Source organism: Motacilla alba, chromosome 5 (assembly GCF_015832195.1).
Source record: "Motacilla alba alba isolate MOTALB_02 chromosome 5, Motacilla_alba_V1.0_pri, whole genome shotgun sequence".
NCBI lineage: Eukaryota > Metazoa > Chordata > Aves > Passeriformes > Motacillidae > Motacilla > Motacilla alba.
In genome coordinates, this window is record NC_052020.1 from 38,038,846 (window position 1) to 38,058,966 (window position 20,121).

Sequence of the window (20,121 nt, forward strand, 5' to 3'; positions counted from 1 at the left end):
ACAGTTGACCTGTAGTACAGATTTTCTGCACAGAAAATACTATCTTAACACGGCTGATATTTAACACTTTGTTGCACAAATAATAATTAGACATCAGAGAGTGAGAGTTTCATATTATAAAAACCAATATTAGTTTACTTTACCCAACAACAGACCCAGTGTTGGTTTCCACAGCCAGCAAATATCAATTAATCTCCTCCAAGGAGAAAAAAATTAATTGTATATTTTCAAATCCAGTTGAAGAAGAGCCCATTTAAGGCCTTTATAATCAAGGCTGAGATACTGGAAAATACTTAGAGGCATCCCTATTATCCATTCAATCCAATACTGATTTTCAAAACTTCCAGGTTCTAGGAGTCACATCACTATCTGAAAAGGTTGGGGTTTTTTCCCCCCCTTGTCTTCAGCCCTTTTAGCCCTTTTCATTCCTACCAACCCTAATCATAATACTTCAACCAGTCTGAAAAGGTCAATATAATCATTTTTCAGAGAGCATTTCAGTCTCGTAACAGTCGAGTTCCTGCAGTCTCGGGGGTATGATTTTGAGTGTCTCCCACCCTGCTAGCTTGAAATGCAAAGCAGCAAGCATAAAGAAAGAATGTTTACATTTGTAAGGACATCCAAGGTAATGTCACAGAAACTAAGCTACAGTTAAAGGAAACTTTGTAATATCATTGTTTAACAGGCAAAATTGCCAGATTTTATGCACAGAAATAACCAGAATCAGTTTTCATTTTCTCTTCTAGAACACTGCCACAGAAAACACATCTACTATTATCAAAAGTCATGCTTTGTTTCTCTATGTTAGAATTATATTCTTACTGCATAACAAACTTTTGTATTACAACAATTTAACATGAATTTGAAGAGGTACATCAGTCACTAAGCACAACTGATGAAACAATAAACAGTAATAAAAAATTGCTCCATATGCCAATATAATCTTGGCTCAGAGAAGCTCTAACAGCTTCAGAATTGCCTCTGCAGACAAAGCATTTTTTGCCTACAAATTTTACAACAGGCATGTTCCAGTATTAATTATTTTGACTACCTACATGCTGTTATATGTATAACACACTGTTCCACAATATTATTTAACTTTAAAATCTGACAACGAAATCTTATAGCTTATTTTGAAGAAGTCTGTATGTTTAAGCTTTTACGCTTTGCTGTAGGTCTCATGCCTGCAAATACTTGAAGGAAGTTCACAGAGGCTTACAGCAGTATGTATGTAACACAGCAATCTTTACTTTGGTTACAGATTGGCATTGAGAGCTTGATGACATTTCTGCAATATTGCACAAAATCTATGCTAAAATTAAATTAATCAAGACTCAAATTTCTCACTGTGGAAATCAGTAGCTATTTGCACTTTGATTATACTTAGATTATACATGAACATAGCCCAAGTTTTTTTTATTTATATATGGTATCTTAGCATTACAAACATCTATTGACCTTCATCAGTTACAATTCTTGTGCTTAATTCAATGACAGTCAAATTCAGTGTCATTGTTTGTGTAGTACACATATGGAATCAGCATTTATTGATCATAATTAATTTGACATCTTTAAGCTTTTATTTTGCATATTATCATTCAAAATTACATATGCTTATCTTCCTATCAGCAACAGCTTCAACCTACATTTTTATCGGTCTGCCACAGGTAGAGAAAAAAAACAAGACAACCCATATTTGCATCTTATTGTAGTATTGCACTGCCATCTTGTGGGCAGTGGATCTAATGAGTGCAAATGACTTCATTACTCCGTTTTCTGGGTGTGTTTTTGGTCATTTTGACAGGTTTGGGTTTTTGTGGAGGGTGGGAGATAAGGGGTAAGGTTTTAAGAAAAAAACTTGTTACTCTAACAACAGGAAATTGATAACCTTTTTGAACACCCTCAGGCTTACCATATACACAAAATCCGAAGGATGAGTGCCTTATTACACCCATAGAGGATTCTGTGCACAAAATGTTTTGTCCCCATTGATTAACATGCCAGACTAAATAAAGCCAACTTCTCAATTTTACCAGTGTATCCTGTTTGGAACAAAGACACACTTGGAATTACAAGGTTGCTGCAGGATTCTCAAACCAAGTGAGTACCAGAGCAAGTCCGAAATTTAATCCCCAGGTTCAACAAGCAGTTTGGTATGAGCTGCATTCAAGTCCACCCACCAAAAAATTCTTCTTTTCAGAGTCCCAGCTTCTACAGAAAGTAGTGAGCATACTACAGGTGTCATAACATGTTAGAAATTATGAAAATTCTTAGTTTGTTTCTGTCACTGTTACATAAACATGTAACATTTGTGTCATGTCTTAACCCCCATATAAAAGCTATTACATTAAAAAAATCCCCAAACATAGCTTGAAACACATTTAAGAGTTCCAAATGGCTGTTCATGAGCTGCTAGTACACTGCAATGACTCAATCAAACGAGATCAGTTCACCCTAAATATTCTCTGGACAGAGACAGAGCTGAGGTCAATGACTCTGCGTCTAAGTGGAAGCCAGTGATGTGTGGCATCTCTCAGGGCTCTGTCTTGGAACCAGTGCTCTTCAGTTGTCTTCATCAGTGACAGAGACAGTGAGACATCCCCACGTATGAGGATGAAATGAAGCTTAGTGGTGCAGTTGACACAACAGACGGACATGATCCCATCCAGGATCCTGGACAAATTTGATAAGGAGGCCTAAAAATACCTTATGAAGTTCAAGAAATCCAAGTTCAAGGTGCTGCACCTGGCTCAGGAAAGGAGTGACATGAGTAGATGCTGAGACAATAAGTCATTGAGAACTGCCTTGCAGAGAAGGACTTGGCGATTCTTGTCCATGAAAAGCTGGACATGAACCAGCAATGTGCACTCGCAATCCAGGCCAACCTTATCCTGGGCTGCATCAAGAGCAGTGGGGGAAGGCCAAGGGAGCTGATTCATCACCTCTACTCTTGTGAGACCTCGCCTGCAATGCTGTATGCAGATCTGGAGTCTTCAGCACAAGAATGACATGGACCTGTAGGGCAGGCACAGAGGAGGCCACGAAGATGACAGTGAGTAAAGTATCTCTCCTGCAAAGACAGGTTGAGAGAGCTGGAGTTGTTGAACATGAAGAAGAGAAGGCTCCAGGGAGACTTTGCTGTGGTCTGCCAGTACCGTAAAGGGACTTATCAAAAGGAGGGAGAGGAACTTCTATATGATTATAAATATATATGTCCATACATTTATATGGACAGATAGTGACAAGACAAGGAGCAATGGCTTTAAACTGAAAGAGGGAAGTTTTTGATTAAATGTTATGAAGAAATTCTTTACTCAGAGGGTACTGAAGTGTTAGAACAGGTTGCTCAGAGAGGTTGTGGATGCCCCACTCCTGGAACTGTTCAAGGCCAGGTGGGATAAGGCCCTGAGAGACCTGATCTAGTGAGTGGCATCTCTCTCCATGACAGGAGGATTGGAACTAAATGATCTATAAGGTCCTTTTCAATCCAAACCTCTCTACAATTCCATGATTCTGCATTGGAATTTTCATTTGCTCCCTTTAAAATAAAGCTACATTGCAAGGGTATTGCTTCTTCAAATTGCTTAACTGTCTGAATTTTAGAGGAATTTTGCTAGCTGCCAGCTTCACATATTCAGCAAAATTTATGAAAGCTCATGAGGATTTCATTAGTTTCCACTAAAATTAAACACAGTTTTCTATGCCAACCCAATAACATTTAATTCAGTTAGAAGTATACAAAGCAAACAGTCCAATCTATTTCAGATTCCGATATTTTTAGAATTATCAGCTGGTAGAACGGGGAGGCTCAGAGACTGAAAAATGTTACAGAAGTAAAGTTTGAAATGTTATAGTAGGTGGGAGAATACACTGAAAAATTTCCACTGGAAATGATTCACAAGGTAACTTCAGCTGGTTCATTCCATGGCATTCTGCACACCCTCAGCTGCTGGTCACTGCTCTGGTCTGCATCACGCAGCTATATTCTACTGTATCGAATAATGTCACATTGCATCATTTTGAATTGCCTAGGAGACCAAAGCCAACAATTCAACTACACTGGCTTCAAAATCAGCATCCCTAGAGCTTCCTTGGTGGCTCTTCCTTATTTCCAGCAACCCACTGAAGTCAAACTGTCCCGATTACTGTACTCCCTCTTTGAACTGCTTAATGATGAAAGCAATAGGGGCTACATAGACCTTGCACAGGAACTTCATATTTTCTTTTCAGCAGGTTTCATAAAACATAGAGTGCATGGATGGTTGTCTGAGCAGAAACAGATAGAATCTTTCCAAGTCCTAACTTCCCAACTGTTCCTATGTCCTTGCAATTTCTACAAGCATACTGGAGAAGGTTCAGGATATCTGATATCTCAGCTTACACGCTTAACCTTATTTTGGTCTTCTCTTACTCAAACTTCTCCTCACCATATTGCCAACCAAGCAACTTCCATCCAAATCTCCAAGTCCAACACCAGGTTGGCACGCTATTAATTTCTCAGACTAGCAGAGAAAATTGGCTTCATTGGTTGCTTCTAGTGCATTCCTTTGGAGCACTTTAACTTGTAGAATGTTTCCTTGAAATTATTAGTTTTTGACTACTTCCCATCCTTTGCTTTTTAATTTGCAAACATTTGAAATACCAAATCAAGGCAGTGAAAAACACCGAGCATGAACTGTGGCCTCAGATAATATTTCAGCCTTAAGTGACTTCAGAGAAATGGAAAAAGGAAGGTTTAAGTACATTAAAATTTTATGGTTTCAAGTCAAGAAAGTTACAAGGCGCAGCTAAGTACTTAGCTAGTTGAAATTACCTCTGAGCATTAACCAATTATTTTAGTAACATGTGAATGCCCTTTGCATGGCTTCAAAGGAAGAAAAATGTGCCCAATAAAACACAGAATACTTCTCCTAACTTTAGCTCCCAGAAAACTGTCATAAAAATAAAAATAAGTGAAGGGGAGGGGAATAATTAGACAATTTTCCTGCTGTTTCAAGTGCTTCCTGTACATCTATCATGCTCCCTCTCCCATTCATAGGGACCAAGTAACCTAAGGTGTTTCACAGAGTATGCTGGCTAGTGTGCCTTGTAATGACTTTTGTCTGCCTAATGCCTCTTGCAGCAGGAAGAACAAACACTGGTTTTAATACTGTATCTGCATTTGACAGTCCTAGTTTGACAAGCAGCTTTCCTGCTCATAGATCTGGCTCAAAGAAGTTGCTGCTATCCAGGTTAATCAACTTTGTCTACTCCTGAAATAAAACACCTCTCAAGAGAAAAGGCTTGGACTTTCAAAGGAGCTTAAGAGAATTAGACTCCCAAATCCTATTAGGTTTCAATGCAGCTGGAAACCTAACTCCTTAAAAAAGAATTTTAAAAAATATTAAAAAATTGAAGCTGAGAAGTACAGAGAGGCAGAAACCCTGCTGTTTCAGGAAAACATGAAGAATAGGGGGGAAAAAGATCAACTTGAATTATCCCTATGAAGTACCTGTTTTGTTTTAAAGCTCATTTTGTTCTGACTTTTCCATATTCATTTTACAGTAATTAATTTTGCAGTTCATGTTCATTTATTAAATGGAATTAGACAAAGAGACATACTAAATTTTCAGCAGAAAAGAACTTAAAGATTGGTTAAACATTAAAGATCTGAAAAGCAAGTAATCTATTTATCACTTGCTAAATATATTAAATAAATTATTCAAAATTTTAACTTCAAAATTTAAAATGTTTATGGAAGAAATGTTATGGAAGAAAGAGAGGTTATCATACAACTAAATATAAATTGAATTTTATTTATATTACATGTGGTTTTAGCTAATTGCTTACATCTGCAGTCTTTTGTTATTAAAAAAAAAAACAAGAACACACCTATACCAAACAGAAGCATCCTAAAACCTTCAGGGTAACTATATTCAGCCACTAGCCTTCACTGTGCCATGGGTATCTGTGCAATTGTTTATGACATTTACACATCATCATTCAAATTGACTCAACACCCTGTTACAAGTACGTCTTGACAAATTAATCTGGGTATCACATAACATACTTTGCACTTCTCAGTTCTTCTCTAAGAGGAAAGAAATATCCATTGACTTTGTATGCAACAGTGTTGTTTTAATTTCTGCCTTTTCCATACAGGCAGGCAAAACAAAGATTTTTTTCATCTTTGTGTTTTAGAGAAACAATTCTTCTTGTGACTTGAACCCTGCACTGACTGAGCTTCTCAAATAACATTTTGAAGAATTGTTATAAATCTAAGGAAATCAGAGGCTCCCAAATTGTTCTTTTCACAATGATCCTTACAGTTTAGAGTTGATTTTCTGTTTAATTTTTTTGCTATAAATTCCACACATGCCTTAGTTTACTAATTAACCACTAGAGAAAAGGAGCATGCCTGCAGTTCCCTGTACTAGAAGGGCCTGAACTCACTAACGAAGTGTCCCAATTACATTTCAATCAAAGTCCTTTTCCTCACTATTGTCATACACCCAGGCAAGCAAACAAAACCAAGTATTTTGAATAATGCTACTAACCTTCATTGAGGAATCTGAAAGATGGGAGAAAACAATGCCAGCAGAAGTAATATAAGTCAAGACTGAGCAAGACTTTGTTCATATTTAAAATTTCATTCACTCTCAGGAAGCAGAGCTTTCCATTTCACATGAAGCCTGATTACAAGCCACATGAAAGCAGACGCACCCCTTGCCACAGACAAAGTATGCATGAGATCTGTCATGCTTGACTTTTACAGTTCAGTTACAGCAGAGAGCTGTTCAAGTATAACTTAGCAAGGCCTCTGATAGCCAATGGTATGCTGATATATTTCCTCTTAAAATACTGAATACTTTCCTTTCTCCTTCTTCCAGCATGCCAATATCTTCCACTTTATCAGTCCTGTAGACTAGGGGTCATGCTTGATTTCTTTCTTTCTTTCTCTTCCTCTGTCTTTATTAAGTCTGTGAACAAGTCCTGTCATCTCCCACAAAGCGTCAAAAAATCCCTTTCTTCCTCTTCTGCCAGCTTAAGTTTATCTCTAATAATTTTCCACTCAACCTAGCAGAATTACTTCTTATCAGATCCTTTTGCAGCAGACATGCAGATACTAAATAACCTCTCGTTTTACTTATGCAGGCAATATTTCTGACCCTTCAATTACACCTAGTGGGCTGTGCCATTCATTCCCAACCACCTTAGTAGTTTCCCACCATTACTTTGACAGAGTCCAACTCATAGTATTTTTCTTAGAAACCAATTTAACTAAGACTAATTTATGTCTGGTTGGGGGTTGGTGTTTTTTTGGGGTGTTTTTTGTTGTTTTTTTGAGGGGTTTTGTTTTTTGGTTTTTTGTTTTGTTTGAGATTTTGGTTTGTTTTCTTTTTGGTTGGTTGGTTTTCTTTCTAAATACCAGGCCGTGGTACAGACAGCAAAGTCACTCTAGGATGTCTGTGGCATTCACTTGAGGCCAGGAAACAGAACAAAACACCTACAAGAGTCCTATGTACCCCTGCATAGACAGTCAAAAGCAATATAGGATGGTCGAAGTAATATTGGGAAACTAAGGTCAGGAAACAAACTCAGTCCTTTTCTCCTTGCTTCCACCTTTTCCATGTTGTATCTACAATTGCCTAAGAAATTTGACCTTTAGACTGAAGACCTCAAAACTCCAGCCTTCACTTTCTACTTTCTCTATAAATTAGCAGGAAAAAAACACCACTGAGCTTTAAGCATCTGTCAAGCAAGTTTTCAAGTTTCAGCCATTTCCCTCAAACACACTCTAGAGCTCCCATTTGAAGCACACAGCTAAAAATCCCCTGGTACAATCTGAGTGTTGGTCACAGATAATAAATCATTACTGGTTTATTTCAAAACCAATTAATAGAAAATTCCGCACAAATTTAGGGCTAGTGACACAGCTAAGGAACTTGCCTGCCTGAAAGGAGATTAAACAAAAGGTTGCAAGCATCTGTAACAATATGTCTCTGGACTAGATACAACAGGCCTCTCACACTATACTTTTTTTTAAGTGTTGCATGCAGACCAATAGTCTCCTTGAAAATTCTCTCACCCTAATACTGGTGCCTACCAGATTACCAAATATTGATAATTTTCTTTCTGTTGTATTAGGCAATCTCTTCTACAAAGAGAACCTGTAACAAAAACAGGCTCCTCCCAGAGGATGGTAACACAGCACATTAGATCAATCTGAATCACTAAGGCACAGACAACTGCTAAAGGCAGATAAATCTGTCATCTTGCAAAACATCTGGTGGCAAAACACCTCAGCATACCTTCAGGTATGAAGGGTTTTCAACAGTCTAGAACAGATTAAACCTTTCCATTCTCTCCTATAGGAAGATGGGGGTGGTACCAAGCAGAATCCAAAAAACCTTCAGAATTTCAAAGGCTGCAGAAAAGCTACATAGACAGTCATACAATACACTGGAAGGGCAGGGACAGCAGTCATACAATACACTGGGACACCAGACTTCTCCACTTCTGCTATGACATCTCTCCCTGTCAAAGGAGAAGGCTGAAAACAAAGGGCACACAGAGCCACTAGCATGAAAACAAACTGCTCAAATGTGTGTTGGTGGCAAGAATGCATCGAAGTGGATTTAGAGGTACAAGGGGAATTAGTGGGAATGGAAGACCAGCTCACATGTAGTGTCACAGCCACACAGGTGGCTCCATCACAGGAGAATTTTTCTTGCGCACATTACACTGAAGCATTACATAAGACACAGCAACACTACCATGTAGCTCTTCTCTTTCATCTAAAACATATGACAAACAGTAGTTAGACCTCAGAAGGGACAATAAGGAACACTTAAAAACACACCACATAGTTGAAATATTAACCGGATTTACATATTCAGACTGAGAGAGCAGGATATTGTGTTAGAATTCCCTGCACTTCAGGCTGACTTAAATATTTCAGTTTCACTGGGATTTAGGTAAGAAACCTGAAGAAATTGACCAGCACAGCTTTCATTGCTAAACAGATGTGTACGATTTTGACATTTGCAGTTTGCAGTACAAACAGACAACAAATGAATAATGTCGACATTCCTAAAAGTATTTCAAAAACCCCACAGAAACGCAATTCCACTATAGCCCTGCATTGTTTTCTCTGTAACTCAGCGACGAAGAGTGTCACGGGGAAGGCGTCGGAGCAGGGCAGCTACGTTTTCTGTCCCGTATGCAGGCGCTGGAGGCGGATCCCGGCCGTGGACTCCCCCGAGCGCGGCTCTCGCCCTTGGGGCCGGCTGTGCTGCAGGACCGTGCTGCCGTTGAAGGGGCCCGCCCGGCACTCTTATCGCCCGAGGGGCTACAGGGCGTGTGTGGCGCAGATACACCGCGGAGCCAGGGAGCGCGCCTTCACCCCCCTGCCCCACCGGCGGGCCGAGCACCGTTACAGAAGTTGCTCCGGGACCCCCGGGCTTGGGTCGCCTCCGGAGCCCGCCCGCGCCGCCCGGCGGGGGAGGAGCCGCCGCTGAGCCGGTTCGGTCCCCGCCGCCCGAGCAGCGCGGAGAGGGGGAGGCGGCGCGGCCGGCTGCGCCTCAAGTTGGCGGAGCGCCGGCGGGGGACGGGCAGACCCTTCCCGCCCACGAGGAACGCGTACACTCACCCGCCGAGCCTCCGGCCACCACTTGGTGAGAGGCCTCCTGCAGAAAGCCCCGGGGCTGCCGAGCCATCCTTACGCGCGCCGCAGCGGCGACGAGAGGGAGCTGACGCCTGGAGAGCGGCTGCGAGCCGGGGCCGAGTCCGCGCTGGGCGGGTGGGGAAGAGCCTGAGGGGCCGCGGTTATCTGCGGGCGGGAGGGGGAGCCGCGAACGCCGGGGGCGGGGGCGCCGGGCTGCGCGGCCCCGCGGCGGCCTTTGGCAGCCGGCCCCGGGCAGAGGGCGGCCCCGGGCACGGCACGGGCTCGCAGCTACGGACGGTCGCTTCTAGCCGGAAAGCGGCAGCCTCCCTCTCTTAGGGCAGAGCCGGGACGGCCGGCGCTGCGATCGCCCAGGCTGGGGCGGGCAGCGAGGCTATGGCACTGTCAGCGGGCCGGCGGGACACGGCAGCCGATCGCCTGCTCGGGCTCGGGCCGTACGCTCCCGCCTCGGGGCTGGTGCTCTACAGCGCACATCCTGCTCCCCCACCGCTGCTGGGACCCAGCTAACACCCGCACATCCTCTGCTCCTCAACGTCTAGGAAGGGTCGGTGGTGCCGCTGGGCTCATAGGCTGTCTTTCTGAAGCCTACTGTCCTTTTAAAACCTTTAGTCTAAAGGTTGGTTCCATCTCTTCGATGTTCGATGGGTATTTTGTCACGTGGAGAGTAACAATTACATGTGTTACACGGGCCTGTGGGCCCATCTTAGTAAACAAAACGGTGACAGGGCACAGGCTGGAAGTGGTGGGACATAGCACCATTGCCAAGAGTCCCCAGCACTACTTTCGGCAAGGCCAGTTTCTGCTTTTCCAGAAGATGCCCGAGTACGGCATGGGCTCGTCCCAGAGGCAGCACCATTGATGGGCAAGACAGTTCAAAGGGGTGTTCTGATACATCAGCTTGCTGAGTGCCTGCAGTGTTTTGTGATAGCTTAGCAACAAATGTTGCTAACTGACCAGAGGTTCCAGCCTTGAAAGGAAATGTAGCTTTTTGTAAGATAGAACAAAAATTAGAGCAAAGCAACGGGTTTATTGCTACTGAAAAGGATGGGAATGTAGGAAATATACAGAGAAGTGTCAATAAAATGTTAGACTCTAATTGCAAAAAGGAATAATAGTCAGGTATAGCATTCAGTTATATCACTTGAATGCATCAGCAAATAAACAATAACATGAATTTTTGATCTATATAGGAGCTGAGTGCAGATTGCTGTGGGAATACAGAATAACTCCCTTAAATTAATAAAACTTGAACGTGCTGACCTTTAAGTAATTAAAATCTTAACTTCAATGTTTCATTAGCATTTGCGTTAGTTCCCTTGGTTTGGCTCCTTGACAATGCTGCTCAATAAATACTCCTGGATGATCAAGTCTCCAGTGCCCCCTGTCATCAAAAAGCAGATGCTGAACCATCACTACTTTTTTCTTCCAGAGATGTAGGTCTCCCTGTGCAATGTTCTCTTTGGTACAAATAACTAATCTAGTAGGTGGACTTTGCTACAGTATTTCGACAGCAAAGAGAGTTTGGAGTTCGTCAGAGTGCAGAAACTGGTCAGATAGATTTGTTTTCTGCATGTGTCCCTGCACCAAAAAGAATAATGGTCAGAGTGCATGTAAGTTACATGGACGTTCACACAGTAGCATAACACCTGCTCCTTAAAAAAAAACAAACAACCTCTGCTATTGTTAGGTAATTATTAAGGTTGTTTCACAGTATTCAAACTCCAAATCTATGCTCCCTAATTCAATTCTGCGACTAGAAGTCTCTTTGGCACATCTCCCTTACTTTCCATCCACCCCTCCCTCCTTGCCCACACAGGGCAACCTTCCCACTGTGCAGGTTTCCTAAAGCACTTCTAGGCTTAATCCTATTTCCATATGGCCCCTCTTCCGAAACCATAAGCACCACTCCATTCTTTTCCTCGCTATCCCTGGCAGAGTCTGTCACTCCATTTGTGGTTACTGCGACCCTTAGAAGGAAATTCCGTCCATCCTGGGCAGCACGCCAGCGCTAACACCCGAGAAGGAAACCACGACTGGCTGTGCGGGGGCAGGACGAGCCGGAGAGACCCCCGAGCAGCGCCACGCCCGCCACGCCCGCCCGGCCCCGCCGCGCCGCCTCTCCCGCCCGCAGGGCGGCGCCACGCGCGCGCCCCGGCCCCGCCGCCTCGCCCCGCCCCCGGGCCGCGGCCCCGCCGCCGCGCGCTCCCGAGAGCGGCGGGCGCGCGCGCCCCTCCCCCCGTCCGCCGCGGCTTTGTTGCGGCGGCGGCGGGGCCGGAGCGCGCAGGTAACGGGGCGGCGGGGCCGGGTCGGGGCCGCCCCGCGGTGCTCGGGTTGGAACTCGCTCCATCCTCTGCGGCGGGGCGAGGCGGCGTTGGCGCGTCCCGCCGAGGCGGCGTTAGTTCGGGCCGCTCTGCCCCCAGCGCCTCCCCGCGGGCAAGCGGCCCTGGCCGGCCTCCTCCGCCCCCGGGCCCGAGCCGCCGCCGGGCCCTTGCGCGCTGACCGGCTGCATGTGCCGTGGTGGCAGCCCCTTGGCTGGGTTAATGTTACTTCCCCGTGGCCGCCGGGCGACCCGGCTTGCCCGACTTATCGCCCGCTCCGCAGCTGGAGATGGGGGAAGCAAGTTTGCCGTGCGGGGATGCGCCTTTTGCAGTCCCAGGGGCTGCGGCTTTGCAGGAAGGGAAGGGACGGACGGGCTGCCGCCTCCCGGGAGCGGGGCAGGCTGAGAAGGGGGCCGGGACAGTCCGAGATGAAACCTGCCTCGAACAAATTCAGGAGGTCCGTGCTGGAGCTTTAGTGTCAGATGAGAGCAGACTGTGGAAGATGCTCACCATTCTAGTAATGCATTAAACAAGCAAACAAACAAAAAACCCAAAACAACAACAACAACAAAAACCAACAACAACAACAACAAAAAACTTGCCAAAATAAAGTTTGTGCTTTTTTTTTAATATTTATGACTTAAAGATGCTAAGGAAAACCCAGTGAGCTGTATACCTCAGCTCCTCTTGTAATTCCTGCTAATCAGAATTCTTGAGGATGATGATGTGAGGGTCTATTTCTTCTGAGGAAAAAGGCTATGGTTTCTCTATGTGAAGAGTTTGGGCGAAAAACATTCAGTGAATGCACCCAAAGGACTATTTTACCTGAGACAGCACACCCTCCGATGTTTGATGTTTGTCCGTGGAATAACTACAGCTGGGTCTAGGTACAACTTCAGGGCATTGAGGTGATTGGAGCTGTAAGAGTTTGTTCGGCCCGAGTTTGGGAATTCAGTGTTCTGCAGCACTGTAGTTGCTTTTGACCAGTTAGAATGGTCTTGAAATGCAGTGCTTTAGCTGTGGAAGAGAAATCAATTAACCACAGCAATGTGCTTTCTAGCTCAGAAGATCTCAGAGCTGCAAATCTTGCAAGTTCTAGGATCTGTGGGGTTTAGGGAAGTGCAATGATGTGCTTGCCTTGTTTTTGTGCCTGTCCTTGAGCATCCGTACTTGACCGGTTCTGCTCTGGGAATGTAGAACTCTGGTATAACTTGAAACCACTCGATTTAGCTTATTTGTCTATTTAAATATGTTATGGCACTAGCTTATAAGTCCCATGAGGTTTAACGAGAGTTAAAACGGTCATGCTAGTTAAACATGCTGCTTCTGTGGTAGTTCTGTTTTGTTTTATTTTGCTGTTTAGTACCCAGAATGTTGTCATTCATGACAAGGTTCTTCAGCTGTGTGAGATAGACCTATGTACACCAGTGAGGTGCCATCAATTTCATGGCTATGAGCTCTTCTGCCCTGTCACTGGTAAAGGGATTAGCACTGATTTCAGGATCTTGAGAGTGATAAACTTGTCTTGCCTGTCCAGCCAAGAAGTTACTGCAGTTCTGGTTGCAGTAGGAAAAGTGAAGAGAGGGACTGGGACGTGAAATTACGTATAGGATTTAAGAAGGTAGGGACAGTTGCTGCTATTAGTTTCTGTAGATATTTCAGGTTTTCTTGCAATTATACTGCAAGTTTCATTACAGTTTGTGATGGGGACTACTGCCCAATAGTAGTGGGTAACAAATTAAATTTTAAAAATCTCTTCCCCAGTTTTCACATGATAACTAATTATATTTCTTGCCTTTTTGCTTGTTTGCTTGCTTTGTTTCTGGATTTACTTAATTTCCCTTTTAGTTATTAGTTTGCCTGTTTGGGATAAGGAAATGCTACTTTCTTTCACATTCTATTAATCCATCTCCCTGCTTGTTAGAAGTCATTCTACATGATGCTAAATTAGGAACGCATTAGAGTGGTGTTAAACTCTTTCCCTGACCAGTAAGAAGCAAAACAAGGTTTTGTTTCAGGCTTAGTCTTTCTCTTGCAGCAAGACAAATCCAACACATTCATTGTGTTACTGGCAGAAAGAGTATGGTGCTGATGCCACATGACCCACATGTTGCGTTTTGCAGTTTGTGGGGGTTTTAGTTTTGGAGGGTGCCTAGACTAGTAAAAAAGTAAGGGAGTTTTCAGATCTTGATAGAAGGGCTTAGGGGAGAAGAGAAAATACATGTTTGGTAGCTCTTTGGGGAAAGAATCAACAAATTATTCATTAGAATTTAAAGCAAGAAGATACAAGTGTGCTGAGGGTGAGGGGGAAGAGTGTCCTGTCTATAGATCACAGATTTGTGTAAAATTAGCTGCAAACTTGAGAGATATCCTAATGGATCTTTATGTTACCTACTTTTTTGTCTGCCAAACATAGGGCAGAACAGATGCTGCTGTTGATGGCAGTGAAATGCCATAGTGCAATGGTTTTAAGCTATGAATTGGTGATCTGACTTGATGCTCATTTCAGTGCAGATCACTCAAATCAATGCAGAGGCTTCTCACTTTAAGTCTGTCATCTTACATGGGCAATTGGTGTTTTGAAACTTACCTTTGAAACAAACAACCAACCAACCCTTCTGGGCTGACAACTGTTGACAGATTTAACTACAAGCTAATGTTGCAAGTGACAGATATTCCTGCAAGTATGACTGCTGCCTTTTTCCTTTTTCTTTGGAAGGAAGATGGTTTTGAAGGAGTAAGAGAACCTGGAGTATTGAACCTTTATTTGCAGAACAGATACAGCTATGGAAAGAACCAGTGTGAATGCTCAGTTGTTAAGATGATTCTCTGCTGCTTTCAGCCTCCAGTTTTTTAAGTGACAGGATGCTTGGCATGCTCCCTGCTAGTTTTGTGAGGAAGCTCCCTGCTTGCTTAATAACAGCAGGCTTCTGTTTTCCCTGATGATTCTTGATGACAAGTTAAAATGCAAACTGACAGTTTCTGCAGAGTGGTGTAGTAAAGAATATTATATATTAGAATTTTGAAAATAGTTTATGTGTCTGTTGGCTTTATGTGGCAAGGCTCATTAGCGGGGGAGCTACAGGGAGTCTTCTGTGAGAAGCTGCTAGAAGCTTCCCTCATGTCTGACAGAGCCAATGCCAGCCAGCTTCAAGATGAATCCACTGCTGGCCGAGGCTGACCCTGTCAGCAGTGGCAGCACCTCTGGGATAATGGAGTTAAGAAAGGGGGGAGGACTGAGAATTCTCCCTTGCAGCTGGAGAGGGAGTTAGAAAACATGAGAGAAAAAAGTCTGCAGACACCAAGGCTGGTGACGAAGGAGAGGGAGGAGGTGCTCCAGCCACCAGAGATTTCCCTGCAGCCTGTTGTGCACAGCGTGGTGAGGCAGCTGTGCCCCTGCAGCCCAGAGAAGATCCCCCACTGGAGCAGGTGTCTGTGCCCAAAGGAGGCTGTGACCCCATGGGAAACCTACCAGGCTCCTGGCAGGCCGATGATAGAGCAGTTTTGCTGGCAGCAGGGAGCCATGGGGGACCCATGCTGGAGGAGCTTGTTCATGAAAGATTGAACCACGTGGAAGGGACTCATGCTGGAGCAGTTTGGGGCTAATTAGTCCATGGGAAGCAATCATGTTGAAGTTTATGGAGGACTTTCTCTTGTGGGAGGAACCCCAGGCTGAAGCAGAGGAAGAGTGTGAGGAGTCCTCTCTCCATGGAGGAAGGAGCAGCAGAGACAATGTGTGATGAACTGACTGTAAACCTGTTTCTGTCCCTCTGCCATGGGGAGGTGGTAGAGAAAACTAGGAGTAAAGTTAAGCCCAAGAAGTGGGAGGAGGGTGTATTGAAGTTTAGAATTTCCCTGAGTCAAATCTGTTTTTCCCAGGATGGTAACTGGTGAGTGAGCCTTTTGTTCTATTTTTCTTTTCCCTGTACAGCTGAGGAAAGAGTGATAGAGCAGCTTTGGTGGGCACATGGATTCCAGTCAGAGTCAGCCTACTGCAACATGAGATATTGCTGGGATTGATCTTTGGTTTTCATAGTATTAATAAATCAAACAATATTTTTTGAAATGTTCACATGTAGGTTATGTTCTCTAAAATAAAATATCTTGAAACTTTTTTGACATGAAACAGGCACTAAGTATAAGTAACAGACAAGATCGTGTGTATTGAATGCCAGTGGATTCCTATCATAATGTAGTATGTGTTGCTTAAGGGTTTACTCTATTTTATTGAACACCTAAACATAAAACCAGCTTATTGTATTTACTGCACACTGTTACACTTGGCTGAGTCTTGCCAAAGGCATTGTAATATTTATTTCCTGCTCTTCAGAGGAATTAAAACTCAGTGGTTTGGTTAATTATTCTGAAAGCATTTTTTATTTTGAAACTTAGCGTTTTGGTACCTGTGGCCAGGTACCAGGATCAACTTCATTTTGGCCACCAGAGCATGTGTACTGCTTATTTTCTTCCCTTTTTTGTTTGTTAGTTTTTGTTTTGTTTACCTGTGCTTTTCTCTAGTAGGCATGTAGAAGGAGTTTATTGAGTCAGGTGGGTGATGGGAGTCTGTTTGTACCTGTGTTGTGACTTGGGTGTGATGCGTGAGCACCAGATGACTTGCAGGAATGCATTCTAGAGTATGGAAGGGGTTGAAGGGCTGGGTAGAGTCCATGAGTGACTTACAGGCTGGTTGCCATTATAGTTGCTGAAATACATTCTGGAAAATCACATTGAGAAAAGGCATAAAATCCTTGTTGTTGACTTCACATGTAGTTAAAATTGTCATCAATAGATTTGTTTTATTTTTAGCATGGACTAAAATACATGAGACTGGTTCATAGTGTCTGTTGTGTAATAGAAAAACGTCAAGAGAGTGGCTGTGGTATCATTTTGTTCAGTATCTGTTACTAGAGTAGCAAACCCAGGAACAGATCCAACTTCCCTTTAAGTGAATGGCAAAACTCCCATTGGTCACAAAAGCACGGGATTACACTGTGAGTTTGGAAGAAATCGTTGGTAATGAGTTCAGCTCCTGGAGGGCATTAATTTTTGCACAATTAAATCCATAATAAATTGCGTTAAGGAGATCCACATAACATTCTGGTAGACAAATGTTATCCTTTCTGTCCTTTTATGTAAATCTGTTGAAGACAGAATTTGATCTTTAAGTTATATGTTCATTTATACAGTCATATTCTGACTAGCTATGCACTAATTTAAATGTGAAGTGTGAAATAAATTAGAAAAATCTAATCTGGTGCGGTAATGTAGTATTAGGACAAAGAAGGATTAAAAGGCTTGGTTGTTGATTAGATCTTTATAGGGAGAGGGTTGCAGCTACCATCAGGATTTGTGGAATGAGAGCAAGGTTGTATATGAACCAAAACTGTTCTGCAAATGCTGTATGATGCTCCAGTGTGAGAGAATTTAGCATGGGATCAGAAATTGCTGCACTTGAAGCAAACAAACAAAGAAACTGCATTTTTAATTTACAGTAGTAATTTATTTAAGCCAATTTACAAGTTCACTTGTACTTTAGCTTATAAATAAAAATGTCCAATTGTAAATGGAGTATTTAGTGCCAAAGAATTACTTCTTGGGTGGGCATGTGTATGAATTGCCCTTGATGGGACTAGAATTCAAAAATGTTCTTAGTTACCAATTTAACAAAAGAATGATCCTAAGCTTAGGTTGGCTTGGTGAAAATTGCATAGGGCTTTCTGAGGCATGGCAGTTGAGGTGTATGGAAATGAAAAGTATTAAAATATTTATTTTATGTAGAATATTTACACAATTTAAAATACAATTTTTAGTTGTTTCAGTTTTTGGTGCATAAAGTTAAATATGTTTAAAACTTTGTATTACATCTTTTTTTTTTAAGATGTTCTTGACTTGTTTCCTTTGGGGTTAATCAATTCTGCTTTAGCACTGTTTCCAAATGTATGTTTGACCCCCTTTCCTTGTTAATTCTGATGTTTCAACAGGTGAGAAGGTGGCACCATTCTCCTTACTTGTCTATTGTATTTGGTAGAAAAGAAAATACCAGTTTGTATTATGTTTCTGTTGGTTTTTTCCTATGTAATACACATTTAACTTCATTTTAGGAATTGACTACCAAAAAGATAAACCTAGTTACCAAGAAAAATAGTATCTCAGCTTGCAGCTGAGTGCAGTTAAGAGATCTGAGAGCAAAGACTGAGCATTAGAAAGGCTAAGACCTTCCAGTGATGTCATCAAAGCTATTGAAAGAAGTTATGCAAAAATGAGTGTATTATTTTTTTAAGCATTTCTTTCTCTCAGTAATGGTATGATATGTAGTTATATACTTCTTTTTGAAAGTTAGTGCTGTTAGAGAGAGATTATATGGCAAAATGTAAAGATACATATCTAATGCAGTGTTGTGTCAGATATTATAATTTGTGCTTGTTATAGATGCTTAAATTATCCCATCCCATCATTAGTGGTATTGATATCATGAAATCCTTAGTATCCATAGAATAGTTTTATAAAGTTATTAGTATTACATTTAGAAAGTCACAACTTACTTTCCTCAAATAGTGTTCTTAACCTAAAATTTCTGTGATCTGCAGTTGGACTTGCTTTAAGATGCTGCTTCTCAATGTGTTCTTGTGATTCACATTCAAGAAATAAAATTTCAGGTTCTATAGGAATTTTAGGCATTAAGTGATTAGGGGGTGGGAATGTGTTAAATTTGCTATGTAAATTTTTAGATACAAGCATGAGAAACAAAGTAGTGTTGTTCATCATTTACTTCTGTAGTGTGCCTCTTGTGTGTGCACAGGCACAGGCAGTTTTTCCATTTGCTCCTATGGCAGAGTATTAGGATGTGGTTTTCCTTGTCTGAGATTTGACATAAGCGCTGTGTGATCAGTTTGCTGCTGGTACCTTCCTTGTAATGAGGAAATTGGCACTGTGAAACACCCAACACAATTTTAAGATTTATTGAAATTTTTGTAGCTTTTCTTGTAGAGTTACAGAAATGTGTTCTTATTTTTATTTTCTTTTTTACAAATATTACTAGATGAGTGATACAGGAACTATGAAAGACATTCAGTTGCTTAGTGTAATCAAAGCAGGCCAGTCAAATACTTAGATACCAATTTAGAACTGTTTTCACAGGCGCTTGTTCACTTTTTTCCACTTTTTTTTTTTTTTTTTTGCTTCTGCTAATTGTCATGATACCAGGAGATTGCTGACTTTAACTAGATTAAAATGAAATAAAAATTAGTCTTGAAGTAGTTAAATATCTCCATTCCCATGATCTGTATCTGAAGAAAAACAAACAGTATTTAATGCATCTGTGTTCTTGGATCTGTTTGTAATGGTATTTATTTTCATTAAACCACAGGAATCTTGAAGTTTAACTTTTCCCTTTGCACCTGACTGTATGATGAAAAAGGATGTAGTTCCACACCTATATCCTTCTCAAGTGTAGCCTGCATTGATGTCATTGTTCCTTAAAGAGACATCAGCAAACCCATAGTTCTGCTCAGCATTATTTTAATTGCAGTGCATTTTAATTAAAATTAAAATTTAGCAAGTGGAAAAGCCACTTTCAATCTTTAAAATCTAATTTCCCTTCAAGTTAAAATGTAAAACAAAGAAAAAAGACAGCATTCTGTTCTCATTTTGTGGTTCTATGTAAAGTTCATTGTAGGGGATTTTCTTTTTCATTAGTCTCTTCAATTGTCATTTATGGGGAACAAGCTATGTTGGAAAAACTGAGCCACAGGAGGAGCTGTATGAATCCCCTGATGCCCTCGTTCACTTACTCTCCTTGTCTTATAGGATAATACATAGAGCCTCAGTTATACTGCTCTGTGCTCCATTCCTGCCTTCTTGCTGTGACCACCTGTTGGTTGTTTTCAGGTGTTCCTGACTAAATTAGTCGCACCTTTTCCTGTGCTTAGGTACTGTGTAAGAGATGTGAGTATTTCAAGGATTCCCTTACCCTGCTCAGCTGCCTTCCGCATCGTGTTGAGTGTGAGGCAGGATGTTTTAAAGAAAAGAAGTGGGGTGGAATGGTGGAAATCACTGTTGATTTACTGCACTGTCTCTTTGCTTGCACCGGGTTCTGAGTTAGCTGCTGATCTTGCTAGACTTGCCTTGGAGACCAGAATT

At 42.1% G+C, this 20,121-nt stretch overlaps 2 protein-coding genes across 5 annotated transcripts in view; one reads left to right on the forward strand and one right to left on the reverse strand.

Moving 5' to 3' along the window:
- SLC25A21 (solute carrier family 25 member 21) overlaps positions 1-9,843 on the reverse strand; it is a 236,152-nt gene extending 226,309 nt beyond the window's left edge. Inside the window, exon 1 of the mRNA XM_038139816.1 lies at positions 9,632-9,843. Coding sequence (XP_037995744.1) covers positions 9,632-9,698 — 67 coding nt within the window. The 5' untranslated portion in view covers positions 9,699-9,843. The remainder of the gene's footprint in view (positions 1-9,631) is intronic.
- Positions 9,844-11,890: 2,047 nt separating this feature from the next.
- MIPOL1 (mirror-image polydactyly 1) overlaps positions 11,891-20,121 on the forward strand; it is a 186,719-nt gene continuing 178,488 nt past the window's right edge. For all 4 annotated transcript variants that reach the window (XM_038137478.1, XM_038137483.1, XM_038137485.1 and 1 more), the window contains exon 1: positions 11,891-11,948. The gene's annotated coding sequence lies outside the window, so the exon portion shown is untranslated. The remainder of the gene's footprint in view (positions 11,949-20,121) is intronic.